Here is a 14,668-nt window from a genome sequence, read left to right on the forward strand (position 1 = left end):
TCTATGAGACTGCACAATCTGTGAGGACAGTACACATATCTCATTTATGTGCATGTGACATATAGTGGCTAGTGAAGCACCTCATGCAGGAACATTCGACAAATGGTTGTTTTGTACATGAGTAAATGAATGGATTCCCTGTTCCCCTCATCCCTCCCCAGACCCCAGAAACCCTGGACAGGCCTGTGAAAAAACTGGTTCTCTTTCCAAACATTTACCCCATAAACAGAAGGGCTTCAGAAGGAAGAAGGAGTATACCGGGCTGAGGCATTTGCTGGTAGGGGCTTTAGGCTCTTACCTCATACTCAAAGTCTCCCCCCAGGGTCCCAAGGTCCAGGTGCAGGTTCTTAAGAAGCTCACTGGAGCTGCGGATACTCTAAAAACAAAAATGATTATGGGTGGTAAGTCTAAAGTAACTGGTCAGTTGAGAGTACAGGGAATACAGAGGGAGAAGTGGGATACTGCTGAGCAGGTAAACAGTGCCCAGGCAGGACTTCAGGGGACTCAAGAGCAGGACCTCCAAAGAGGCCTCACTAAGCAGCTCTTTATCCAATGTAAGCAAAGCTCTGCACCACGCAAATGGCCAAGAAGCTCCTTGTTGTTGTGCTTTCCAGATCAGATCAGAGGATTATAGGCTGGACAAGAAACAAAGCTGTAGACTGGAAATTCATTTTTATTTATTTTTAAAATAATACAGAATTACCTGGACATGGCAACACAAGCCTATAGTCCCAGCTACTCAAGAGGCTGAATCAGGAGGATCACTTAAGCCCAGAGTCCAAGACCAGCCTGGGCAACTTAGTGACATCCCATGTCAAAAACAAAACCATAGCTCAGAGATTAGCCAAATGTGGAAACAACCCATGTATCCATCAACAGATGAGTGGATAAACAAAACATGATATAAATATATGATAGATTATTATTCAGCCTTCAAAAGGAATGAAGTTCTAATATATGCTACATGAATCTTCAAAACAAACCAAGTGGGGCTGGGGGTGTGGCTCAAGCGGTAGCACGCTCGCCTGGCATGCGTGCATCCCGGGTTCGATCCTCAGCACCACATACCAACAAAGATGTTGTGTCCGCCGAAAATTAAACAATAAAAATAAATAAAAATTATTTAAAAAAAAAAAAACAAGTGAAAGATTCCAGACACGAAAGGAAAAATATTCTGTAATTCCACTTATACAAAATATCTAGAACAGGCAAATTCATAGACAGAAAAAAGATTAGAGATTACCAGGGACTACAGGGAGGGGAATTGGAGTTATTGTTTAATGGATATGGAGCTTCTATTTGGGATTATGAACAAGTTCTGGAAAAGATTGTATCAATGATTGCCCAACATTGTAAAGGTATTTAACACCACTGAATTGTAATCTTAAAATGGTTAAAAAGGCAAAATTTTATGTCATACATAGTTTACCACAATAAAAAAGATTTTCAAGCAAGGTGTGCAGCACAGGCTTGTGATCTCAACCATTTTGGAGGCTAAGGCAGAAGAATCACAATTTAGCAAGACACTACCTGAAAACATAATTTTGAAAAAGAAGAGCCTGGGAATGTAGCTCAGTGGTAGAGCACTAATAAGGGGGAAAGGGGGAGAATAGCACAGAGGGTTTCAAGGCCAGGGAGAGGGCTTGATCATACCTGGTTGTCACTTTCCTCTTCATCCTCCTCATGGGTCTCCTCCCCTAAGCCCAAGAGGCTGAGAGCATTCCTGTCCTCATGGATGGAGCCCAAGAGGCCCTTTGTATATGCAGAAGTCTTCAGACCCTGTGGAGGCTCCAAAATAGAGAAAGAACATCAAGAAACTCACCAGGAAGACCTTCAGAATGACCCTGGAATGTCCACCCCACTCTCTATTTAGATGTCTCCAAATCAAGTCCCACCATGTCCATGAAGCTGATCTAACTCACACTACTGATTCCCTTTTCCAGCTCCTACCACACTGGCTACGTGAATTGGGAAATTAGCACTGATGGTCCCAGAGGCCATGTGCAGCTTCATACAGGCATGACTCATCTTCCTACCAGATTACGACAGGCCATCCACAGGCCACAGCTTCCACAGGAACTAAACACTCTGCAAGCCAGGGAAAGTACTCACCAGCGGGAGTTCTCCAAGCTGACCGGACTCCGCTGAGCTCCCCAGGCTCGCGCTTTGAGGTCCTCGAAGAGCAAAGGGCGGGGGATCCATGAGGCCTCGCAAAGGAGCCAGGCCCCCAAGAGGAATGTGGACTGGGGCTAACGAAGAACCCAGAGCCTGGGCAACAGAAAACATCTTATTACAAACCCAAGAAACCACGTGGCTCTGCAAGTGTCGGAGACAGATACAAAAATAAAACATCTAAATCCTGCCCGCTCAAATTTAAACCGCCTCCGCTTGGAGGCTGCTAATGAAACACAACATCCAGAAATTACCATTGTGCCAACTGTGTGAGAAATCACAGGCTGGTTTCCTGATTCTCATAACTCGAATGTCATCTCACATAAACAGTCCTCTTACATCTGGCAGATGCTGCATGGGGTTCTGCTCTCCTTTCAGAAGCCGTATAGGAAGTATGTGGGAAGGGAGCACAGAGACAAAACCCTCATCTACCAGAAGGAGAAGTCTCAACAGATAAACTTTGAAATTGATGAGTTAAGAAAAAGCGATCTCAGCACATTATTGACAAAGATGGAGGTAGACAACAGGAAAAAAGTGGTTGCCTCTGAGGGTGGGCTCTGCACACGGGAGAACTGCTGTACTTTACTATATCTTTTATTCTATTTGACTTGATCTTTTACTATAGGCATGTATTATTTTAATTAAAATAACATTAAGTATGAGCAACAAAGTTGAACTCTTTCCCCTTTCCAATGATGAAGAAGGTGGCTGGATGGAGCCTTGACAAGGGGCAGCAGTGGCCTGACCAGGTCCCTTCTTTTCCCTGTTCTCACAAAGGTTCACGCCAGCAAGGACTGAGGAAAGTAAACTAGGCTGGAGCAAGAATGTGTGAGCCCCATGGCTACTCACAGATCTCGGATTCCTAGCTTATGCATCTGCAAGATTAAGAGGGTGCATGCTGTGCCTCTGAGAACATTCGCTGAGCAGCTTGAATGAGATAATGAACACAAGGGGCTTTTGTGAGTGGTCTAGGGCTATACGAACTTTAGGGAATTGCTATTATTACAGGGATTCACATATGATCAACTGGGCTTAGCAAAAGCAGAAACCAGGGTACAATTTATAAAGAGCTCTTCAAGAGCCACTTCTCAAACTTAAAGTGTATGAAACAAAGCAGAAATTCCATTCCTTTCTAATCCCACAGGGACTGAAAGAGAAAAGAGAACCCAGAGATGGGCAGGCTGAGGAAGTTCAGATCTACCATCTTTTTGGCAACAGCCTCAACACAGGGGCCAGGCTACCGTACAGGTCTAGCAGGGCCTATTTCTGCACAGGGAAGGTTATCAGATACTCAGCAGGAAATGAGGTGAGAATCACTCCTAAGCCTCTGTAGCTCCCCCATCATACGATCTGCTGTAGAAGATCTTTGTTAGAGAAAAAAGAAATTGATCATCATAGAATTAGCCAACAATGCTGGAGCACCAGGTATTGGCTAAACACCTTAAATGCAAAGTTTCATTTTATTTACACACAATCTGAGGAGGCTTCTGCCATTGACCCCATGTCAGCAAACAGACGTTGGTGAGGCCAAGAACCCTGCCCAAAGTCACAGGGCCAGAGAGGAGCAGAGATGGGACTAGAACCCAGTGTTATCTTTAAGACAGTATTTTGTACCACTTTTGACTCTGGCAGAAAAGAGGCCCAGGAAAGCTTCTCTGAGTGAATTATGAGCAAACGGGGCCTGCTCCTCCTGCCATTAGTCCCTCAACCAGCTCCAGCATATCAGCAAGTGAAATTCTTCCCACACTGTATTTATGGAAAATTACAGACTCCTAACATGGTTAATTTGCTAACGTGCTGGGGGCTCGAGAGAGGGAGACGGGCATGCTGAGGGCTTTGTTCTCCCAGGCCTTTACTAAATCAGTGGTTAGCAGGGAAATTATACATTCCTGGCTCCTCGCTGATCATCTTCTATAGAGAGCCATTAACTCTGGAGTATGGAGCCATGCATGGCATTGTCCTTCAGAGCAGATAAACTCATTGCCATCGGGCTAATTAAAACTTTCAGGATAATCTGCAGCCTATCCGATATTTATAGTGCTGTAGTAGTTATTAGAGCTAACAGAGAACCAGTGCATGCCAGCAATTAGGAACCAAAGGGAACAACTGGGTAAAGCCACAGCTGGGCCACAGCAAAATAGCCAAGGAAATTCAGATTGATACCCACGGTCTCTGATCCAACTGGACCTCTTTATGAAAAATATGATGATTCTTTAAAGGGACAAAGGGTCAGAAAGAGAGGGCAAGCCCAGCCCTTTGGTAATTCCTTAGGTAAGAAAGTAACGTCATAAACAGGATCTTCACAAGCCTAACACAGGTTAGTCAAGTAGTATTCTGGGCACTCTGGGAGACAAGGAGCAGAAGCAGCTCACCATATGGTGGAAGGAGATCATGGGCTTGAGTTCATCATGAGAATATTAACTCTCCAGCTCTGTATGCTGCCAAGAAGGCACAAGTTCAGAGCTCTGAGGTGAGGTGCCTACTGGGGAGCACCCCTCTCTAGAATCAGCTGATGAAAAAGGCTTCCCAAATCACAGGGGGTCCTATATCCTGTGCAGAGTCAGGATCAGTACCACCTTGCCCACCCCCAGAACATACCACCTTCACAGCATGTGAACAATCAAGAATTACAGCTATATCCAGGGAAGGGAAGTCACACATTCCCTCAACCCTATTTTGCAAGTGAGTGTTAGGGTTAAAGAAATGTGAGGGATGGGGTTGTGGCTCAGTGATAGAGCACTTACCTAGCATGCGTGAGACATTGCATAAAAGAAAAGTGAAATGCATGTGATGCCAAAAGACAGCCATCTGGGTAATTAAGGGACCAAGAATTACCAAGGGGAGTGAGGGACAGGAAAGCAGACCTGAGGGGTATGGTAAGATGACGATTCCACCTGCTCCCTCCCTGATAAGTTCACAGAGGCCTCAGGCCTCAGGCCATTCTAAGAAGCCTACCTGGTTGAGAAGCTGCATCTTGCCTGGCTCTGCAGCAGGCCCTCTGCTGGGATTCAGCTCGACTAGCCCCTGCCTGAAGGGGCTGCTGTTTGGCTGGCAATGGGCTTGCTGAGGGGCCTCCTGCTCAGCTGGACCAAGGGCTAACTCCTGAGGATGTTCCAGCAGCTCTGGCCCCCAAACCAGAAACCTTGAGTCCCTCTCCATGGTTCTGATGGCCTCTTGCTCACCCTCACTAGACATCCTGGAAGACTCAGCAGCCATGCAACAGACCATGCTGGCGATGTCTTTGCTTGGCATTTCCTGCATGCTTTCAGGCAGCCCCAGGCCTTCCAGTCGCCTAGAGATCTTGACCATCTGAAGGATGTGCTGGTAGAACCTCTGATCCTCAGAGTAGTCGTCACTCTCTGACTGCTCTTCAGCAGAGCTCTGCATGTGGGACAACTGGGGCACCATGTATGGGCAGGCGTGTTGATCTCTGGGCCCAGGGCCTCCCTGACCCATACCTGGCACAGATCCACGGGAGCTCTGTAGGTCCCAAGGGAAGTTGTTTACCTCACCCAGGATCTGAGAGCCAAGATGCAAGGCCAGGTTGCTGCTGCAGCCACTGATGCTCTCCACATCAGCCCCAGATACACTCGCCTTCCTATCTTCACTGGGGGGCTCTGGAGACCCTGCAGGGTATCTCTGCTCACTGGTAGGAGCCCCATTAAGGGCATTCTGGGCTGCTTCTGATGTCCCAGTATCAGGTGGTATTATGAAGAGTCCCTGCAGTGGAGTTTTGGCTGAGGACCCTCGAGCCTCAGGGATACTGGTCTCTGTTTCCTTGCAGCTCCCTGGGGTATCCTTGTTGACAAGCTTGGAGACTTGTCCCATCCACAGTCCTGGGGACTCTCTCTTTCGCCTCCCCCTGCCCAGGCTCCCACCTTCCCCAGGAACTCCCTGCCAGTTCAGGTCTTTAGCTGGGCTGTTATCTAATAAAAAGAGATTATTATTTCTCATAGGCAGCATATGGTCAGAAGAACACTGGGATAGGGAGGATTCTTCCTCAGGGGATAGTAAGGGAATGGGGCTCTGACCCTTGTCCCCTGCAGGGCCAGTGGAGCTCAGTGTGGTTATGCTGTGGCTGTGCTGCTCCCCTTTTAGCTGTGAATCCTTGATGGCTTCAGAAAGCTTAGAGTGGACAGGGGTCTGGCTCCTGCTTTCTAACACATCCTGCCCATTCCAGAGGGGTCCAGTGTTCTGAGGGCACAGGGCACCAGGTTTCTGCTGTCTGGTCCTCATTTCCAGCTCTTCTATTTCAGGGTCTGAAAACCCCAGGTAGATTTTCTCTGTTGCCTTCTGGGGTGTCTCCAGACCCTGTTGATGAGCTAATTCTGTCCTGCATTGCGCTGGAGCCCTGCCTAAGATTTTCTCCACATCGGCAAAGATCTGGTGGGTTCGGGAAGCTTGATTTTTGGAGAGTGGCTGCAGTTTGCTGGGGAAGGCACCCATAAGAGGCCGAGAGGTGTCACCCAGCATGTATGGGCTCTTCCCTTTCTTAAAGGAGCCCTCACTTCTAGCCTGCATCTCTTGGTCTAGGTCCAAATCAGCAAGCCCAGGTGCTGGGAGATGGGATGGGCCACGAAGAAAGGAGGAAGAAGGTAGAAGTCCCTGATCAGGCTGTATTTCCTAAATGGATATATAAACATGCAGAGAAAACTAAGACAAAGCACTTCTGATTTATACTTGCTACTTCAGCCCTTGCTAAGCACTTAGCACAAAACCACCCTCCATTTAAAGTAAAGCAGAAATCAAAAGAGGGAAGAAAAGCTAAAAACTCCTTTGGACTGAAAATGTTGTTTTCTGGGCTCCAGTTTTCTTCTTTACACAGAGCAGGCTGGACTAGATCAATGTCTTCCTGCAAACCATAATCCATGGAACCTGAGGGACTCAGCACAGGCAGGGCTCTACAAAGTATGCATGTGACAAAGAAAAGGCATCACCCAGACCTACATTCCCAAATTCAACCAGAGCAGCTTCATTTCTTTTTTGATAAGCTGAACCTCTGTAGAGAACTGATTTGAAAACAGGGCTTTACTATTAACAAAACTCTGAAAATCACCAGCCAGGTTATCTCCAAGATGCAATCTAGCTCTCAAGTTCTGTGATTGGTTAATTTTATAAAATCTGCCAATTTTATCAAAGACTTCTAGAAATTGCCTAAGTGGAAAAGAAGAGGAGAAACAACCAGTGCCCTGAACCCTGGAAACTCAGTCCAGTGAGATACTCAGAAAGTCATAGAAAAAACCCTGAAAAATAACCACTCTCTGCTAACATTCACACTAAACACACCCAGCTAAGAGTGCACACATCCAGAGGGCCCAAGCCACCTAAGTCTGGGTTGCCCACCAAGTCTGTCCCCTAGACAAGCTTGAGGTGCCTGTCCTGAGCCCTAAGAATCAGACTGATGGTTCATGGCTGTCCAGTCATCCTCATTTCCTGAAATCACAGTAGGAGCTCTTTTTAACAGAGAGCTCCAGGAATTCAGACACACAGCCAGGACTCAGTCTGTCACCAAGCCTCTTCCCCAGAACCCACACTACATTCCCTGTCCCACCTTCAGTCATGTCAGCACCTGCAGGATGCCTTATTATCATTTCAAATAATTTCACGAAAGTAAAAACCTACCTTTTGCCTCTCAAACATATGATTTTAAAATTCAACCTATTTGGAAATTAACTGTCCTCTTCTATCTAGAGAAATGAACTTGTTATCTAGTTTCTCAGAACCACGAGTGATATGTGGGAGAGGGGGTAATCAACAAAGCTTAACATGATAAAGAAGCTAAATTAATCAGCAACTGTACAGCACCAGAATTGACACCATAGGAAAGAAAACAAGGCTGGGAGTGTGACTCAGTGGTAGAGTCCTTGCCTAGCATGCATACAAAAAAAAAAAAAGATGAAAATCTTCATGGAGAAGTAAGCACCAGACTTTGGCAGGAAATAAAAACTATAAACAATAGGACAAAACAACTGGACCACAGAGAAGGTTGGAAAAATATTCTTGGTTCTCCTCATTTGGCTGAACTGAGTTTCCATGAGCCTTCCTTCCTCAATGTGCCCACAAGTTCCAGGCATGGGTAAAGGAAGAAGGCTCAGTGGCGGCACCAATAGCAGACAGGAAGGGCTCAGATCTCACTCCTGTAAAGCTCCAATTCCATTCCTCTCCCTATAAAACAAGGGTAATAACTTCTGCCTCATAAGTTCAGACACGCTGCAGAGACAAATAAAACAACAATGGATAAGAGCACTTTGAACTCAGCACAAAAGCTACTCAAGACCATGGTGATCACACTGCAATTAAATTTGTTACCCACCACTAACCAAAGACACCAAGAAAAAAAGGAAGCCATAAATGCAAAAAGCACAAAGCTTTGCTTCTGAATCTTGAAGGTACTGGTATTCTGATAACTTAACTCACACCACTTGAAGACAAGTGATGAGCCCACACTAGAAAAGCTTGACTCTGCGTGAAGAGAAAGCACTCACTTGTCTAGGCCCACTGGCTTCTATCAATTGTCCCCCATCCCCACTTTCCAAAGCAGCAGATGCCATCACCTCTTAGACTATCGAAAAACGACAACAATATATGGCAGAGCAGGCACTCTCATCAGTCTCATTATGTAACCCAGGTTCCCATGGAAAGAGAAAGAATTGTTTAAAGATAGTAATGACTGCTAGAAGCTGAAAGAAAATTAGAAGATGTAGCATCAAGAATGTATTGTTATTGTTGTTTTTCACCTCTTGGCTGAAGACAACTACAGGCTCCCCCTATCCCCTCAGTTCAGCCCTGGCCTCTCTAGAAGCTGGCACCCACTGACTCACCAGGGGACTTTGGGAGGTCTCTTTGTCCTTCTTTTCTTTCTTTTCCTTTTTCTTTTTCTTGTCTTTCTTCTTAATGGCCCCAGAAGTTGACAGCTTCCCTCGCTCTTGGATCACCAAGTTCCGATAGTGCTCATCACACGGATGGTCCCACATGGACTGCCCATTGGCAAAGTTGAAATAATAAATATCACCTGTGATGTCCTGGCTGGGGATGAGCAGAATTCAGAAGTTAGTCCCTGCTCAGGCCAAGGCTACTTAGGACAAAAAGAAAAGAAAAAAAAAAGAAGAAGAAGAAGAAAAAGGGCAGGAGGAAGAGAAGAAGGAAAGCAGGGAGATAGGAGGGAAAAGAATGAACACAAAATTGAAGGGCGAAGGGCACCATTGGCTAAGATTAAGGAGTTCACTTAGATATAGAACAATGGACTGAAATACTTAAGGATTTCTCTAGATGAAGACATATAATCACTGTAGTTCCAGGAAATTAATATTAGACTGGAGTAGAAATGAACTTGGTTTTATTTAGATGGAGAAATATAAACATTATGTCATCTAGGAATAGAGTAGACCTTGTTTAATATTTAATAAGAGTATGAAGAAGAAAAATGTGAAAGCTCTGGTTTTGTAGAAGATTCTAAACTCACAAGAAGTGATAACCCAAGGTAGCAGGGAACCCAACAGAAGAAAATAAAGGAGGAGAATCTGTTTCAACATGGACAAGTCCAAAATAAACCAAAATGAATGGTTTATTTTGGACTTGTCCATGTTGAAACAGATTAATAATTAACAATAATCTATTAGGACAGCGAACAGGAAAAAGAATCCCATCCCCAATAACAATATAAAAGATAAAATACACAGGAATGAGTACAAACCGTGTAAAATCTTTACAAAGCTTTACTGAAAAAGGAAAAACAATTGTCCCTAAGATTCAAATCTATAAAGATGCCAATTATCTCTAATTAATATATGAATCCAATACAATCCCAATAAGGCTCCTTATGAATTTGACAAGTTGAATCTTTAATTCAAATAAAAGGGAACATTTTCCAGAAATAGACAAGGAAATATCAGGGGTACTATGGTCTGGATGTATATTGTCCCTGGAAAGTTCAAGAGTTGGAAATTTGGTGTGGTGATACTGAGAGGTGGTTGAACTCTTCAGAGATGGGGCCTAGTGGAAGATGGTTACATCACTGGAGCAACTTTCCTTAGAAGGCATTAAGTTAGTTCTCATGGGATCCCTGAGCTGGTATGAGGCACCCAGCCTCAGGTATTTCATTATAGTAATAGAAACAGACTAATAACAGAAAATTGACACTGAGAGTTAGGGTCATTGCATAACTGATTTTTTTTTTTTTAAACTAGGTAATAGGCAAGAAACAGGCTTAAAAAAAAAAGCCTAGAATGCTATAAGCGCAGTGTTATGGTTCTAGCATCAGATGGAAATGATGATCCAAATGAAAATGGTAGTAAAGGCCACTATTGTTACACAGATACAAAAAAACTTGGATGCATGTGTCCATCCATGCCCTAAAGCTTTATGGAAGGCCAAATTTAAGAATGACAGACTAATTTATCTGGCAGATTTTGGATTGGCAATTTTTTAATTGATAATATTTCTACATGAATAATAAAATGTGTTATTAGAAGGACTGCTAAATTTTAATTAATAATATGCACATGCTAAACAAGCACTCTACTATGAATTACATCCCTAGCTCCAGAAATTTCTTTGAAAGAAACATACAAAACTTCAAGCAACATGCTTAGCTAAACTGAAGGAAACAGATGACATTTCCCTGCCAACAAAGATAAAAATGGGACTAATATATAATACAACAACAAAAAATTTTTTTTCAAACTCAACCAGAAAGAAAAATTCTCAGGTGCAAGAAAAGGAACCCAGAAGCCCAAGTAATAAATATAGAACTGAGAAGCCAACATTAGTATCTGATTTGGATATAGGTCCCAGGAAATTGGAGTTTAATGTTAATTTAGGGACAGAAATGTGGCCTTAAGTCTTGATTAATTTGGTAATTAGAACTGTGACCCTTGCATGTATCTGGGGCTCTTAAGAACACTAACTCCACAAAAAAAAAAAAAAAAAAAGAACCCAGTAGGTCATGGAAGTAGCAAATGAGTATGGGGCCCACTCCAGGATCTAGACAGACAGAGAAGATCTTATGACAAATTGAAACTTCAGGACATATAAACAGAGTCCAAAACATGCCAAGTCAGGAAATTAATACAAAACTTTAGTCTTAAACTACTGAAAAACCCCTGGGAGAAGCAATTGTGAAGGTACTCAACAAGTGAGGAAGGAGACTCTCACAGAAAATAATCCCCATAGGAAATAAATTCACAAAATTCACAATAAAAATTACAAACCATGTGAGAAAAGAGTTCAACATGAGGGAAAATCAGAAGATATAATAATAAGAAGAATCAGTATACCATATAACTTGAGATAGTAGGATAATCAAAAGAAAACTAAAAATAACATTTAAAATTATTATAGTGGGCTGGGGACATAACTTAGTAGTAGAGTGTCTGCTTAGCATGTACAAGGTCCTATGTTCAATTCCCAGCACTGAAAAAAAAAATTATGACAATGATAAAAGGGGTGGAATTCATAATGAAAGAAAAGAATTCTAAAGAAAAAAAGGAAAGGTTGGGTGCAATGGCACACATCTGTAATCTCAGCTATTCGGAAGGCTAAGGCAGAAGGATCACCATCAAGGCTAGCCTGGGCAACTTGAAGAGACCCTACCTCAAAATAAAAAATAAAAAGGTTGAGAATAGAGCTCACTGGCAGAGCACCCCAGGTTCAATTCCCAGTGCTGCAAAAATAAATAAAAACATAATAGAACTTGTAGGAATGAGGAGTTATTAAGAAAAAAGTAAGTAAAACAATAGATTTGGTGCAAAAGAAAGAAAAAACAATGAATTATAAAATATACCTAAAGAAACTCAGAATGCAATATGGGAGATAAAGAAATTCTTAAAATGAGAAGTTAAGAAACATGGAGTATAAAATATGAAGGTTCAACCCCCAAAAAAGCTGATTTTGAGAAAATTAATACAACTTGCAAACTTCTAAAAAATTCAAGAAGAAAAGAGATGACAAAAAGTATCAGGAATAAAAAGGGAAGTAATTACAGAGTCAGTAGAGATTCTAAAACCATACCAGGAAATTAAGAACTGATGATAATAAAGTTTAAAACCTTCACCAAAAAGACAATTCCCCAGAATAAAAACAGGTTACCAAAATTGACTCAAGAAAGCCAGAATCGGGCCATAGCCATAGCCATTAAAATATTGAATTGTCAAACTTTATACATACACAAACACACACACACACACAGGCCCAAAATGAGTTTTACCAAATCTTCAAACAAATAACCCTATCCTATTGCGGGGGGGGGGGGGGGGGGGGGGGGGAGATACATTCATACATTGCTGGTGGAACTGCAAATTGGTATAACCGCTCTAGAAAGCAATATGGAGATTCCTCAGAAAACTTGAAATAGAACCACCATTTGACCAGTGATCCCACTCCTTGTTATATACCAAAAGGATCTAAAATCAGCATACTATAGTGACACAGCCGCATCAATGATTATAGCAGCTCAATTCATAATAGCTAAGCTATGGAACCAACCTAGGTGCCCTTCAACAAATGAATGAATAAAGAATTTGTGAAATATATATGTCTATATATATATCATCACATTGTGTGATATATACACACAATAAAATACTCTTCAGTGGGTAGGGTTGTAGCTCAGTGGCAGAGTGCTTGCCTCACATATGGAAGGCACTGGGTTCAATCCTCAGCACCACATAAATATAAAATAAAGGTATTGTGTGCATCTAAGACTAAAAAAAAAAAAGTTAAAAAAAATATTATTCAGCCATAAAAAAGAATGACTTTATGATTTCTGCTGGTAAATGGATGAATCTGGAGACTATCAGGCTAAGTGAAACAAGCCAATCCTGAAAAACCAAAGGTCAAATGTTCTCTTTGATATGTGGATGCTAACATACAACAAGAGGAGGAGGGGAAGAGTAGAAGTTCAATGGGTTAGACAAAGGGGAATGAAGGGAAGGGAAGGGGGATGGGAATAGAAAAGATAATAGAATGAATCTGACTTTACTTTCCTATGTTCACATATGAATACACCACCAATGAAACTCACATATAACCACAAGAATGGAATCCTAATTAGTATAAGTTATACTCCATGTATGTATAATATGTCAAAATATACCCTGTTGTGTATATCAAAAAAGAATAGAAAAACAAACTTAAAAATAAGCCTATCCTAGGGGACTGGGTTGTAGTTCAGTAGTAGAGTGCTTGCCTAGCATGCATAAGGCACTGGGTTAGATCCGGGGCACCACATAAAAAGAAAAAACAAATGAAATAAAGGTGTCATGTCCCTCTACAACTAAAAACAAATATTAAAAAAAAAAAGCCTATCCTAAACAAACTATTCCAACAAAGAAAAATCAGGAAACTCTCCCTGAATAATGTTTTAAGGCAAAAACACCTTGATAATAAAATCACAAAGAGTCAACACAATAAATATATGGTTAATCTCTGTTATAAACATAACTGCAAAAATTATAAATAAAATACTAGCAAACTAAATCCAACACTACCTAAAACTGGCATTCTATGACCTATTAGGATTTATTCCGGAAATTTCAAGATGTTCTAACATTAGAAAATATACTAATGTTGTTCGCCACATTAATAGATTATGGGAGCAGTGTGCAGTATAATTATACCTGTAATCCCAGCAACTCAGGAGGCATCACCACACCTGGCCTTATTTCATATTTTATTTAGAAACAGGGTCTCAGTGAGTTGCTTAGTACCTCACTCTTACTAAGCTTTGAACTCAAGATCTTCCTGCCTCAGCCTCCCAAGCTTCTGCGAGCAACTTAGCAAGACCCACAGCAACTTAGTAAGATCTTGTCTTAAAAAAAAAAAAAATTAAAGGCTGGAGATGTAGCTCAGTGGTAAAAAGTACCTCTGGGGTTCAATTCCAAGCACCCCCCCAAAAAAATTAAAGATCATATAGAAAAGACCAGCCTTAACAAAATATTAACTCATATAACCATGACAATTAAAACAGTGTGTTACCCCTAAGAAATTAGAAAAAGAGCAAATTAAACCCAAAATAAATCAAAGAAAGGAAATAATAAAGATTCCATGAAAAATCAATGAAATAGGAAGAAAAAAAAACTGTGAAATTCATATAACCAAAGGCTAGTTCTTTGAGAAATCAACAAAATATATAAACCTCTATCCAGAGTAATCAGAGATAGAGTATACAAATAACAAGTATCAAGAATGATAGTGAGGAGCTGGGGCTGTGGCTCAGCAGTAGAGCACTTGCCTAGCATGTGTGAGGCACTGGGTTCAATTCTCAGCACCACATATAAACAAATAAATAAATTCAGGTCCATCAGTAACTAATTAAAAAAAAAAAAAAAAAAAAAGAATGATAGGGGAGCTGGGGAAATAGCTCAGCAGGAGAGCACTTGCCTAGCATGCACAAAGCCCTGGGCCGATCCGCTGTACCGTCAAAAAAACAAATAGATGAGTGGACAAATTCCTTGGAAGACACAAGCTACCAAAGCTCATTCAAGAAGAAATATACTGA

General features: G+C 42.0%; 1 protein-coding gene across 7 annotated transcripts in view; it reads right to left on the bottom strand.

Moving 5' to 3' along the window:
• The window catches only part of Cep164 (centrosomal protein 164), a 65,155-nt gene that overhangs the window by 35,467 nt on the left and 15,020 nt on the right, over positions 1–14,668 (bottom strand). For all 7 annotated transcript variants that reach the window (XM_046438679.2, XM_046438677.2, XM_058577105.1 and 4 more), the window contains 4 exons: positions 8,994–9,198; positions 2,113–2,268; positions 1,654–1,788; positions 299–376 (listed from right to left, as the gene is read on the bottom strand). In XM_046438679.2, the coding sequence (XP_046294635.1) occupies positions 299–376; positions 1,654–1,788; positions 2,113–2,268; positions 8,994–9,198 (574 nt within the window). The remainder of the gene's footprint in view (positions 1–298; positions 377–1,653; positions 1,789–2,112; positions 2,269–8,993; positions 9,199–14,668) is intronic.

Source organism: Marmota monax, unplaced genomic scaffold, assembly GCF_021218885.2.
Source record: "Marmota monax isolate L192 unplaced genomic scaffold, Marmota_monax_Labrador192_F-V1.1 WCK01_AAM20220418_F8-fsc00081, whole genome shotgun sequence".
Classification (NCBI taxonomy): domain Eukaryota; kingdom Metazoa; phylum Chordata; class Mammalia; order Rodentia; family Sciuridae; genus Marmota; species Marmota monax.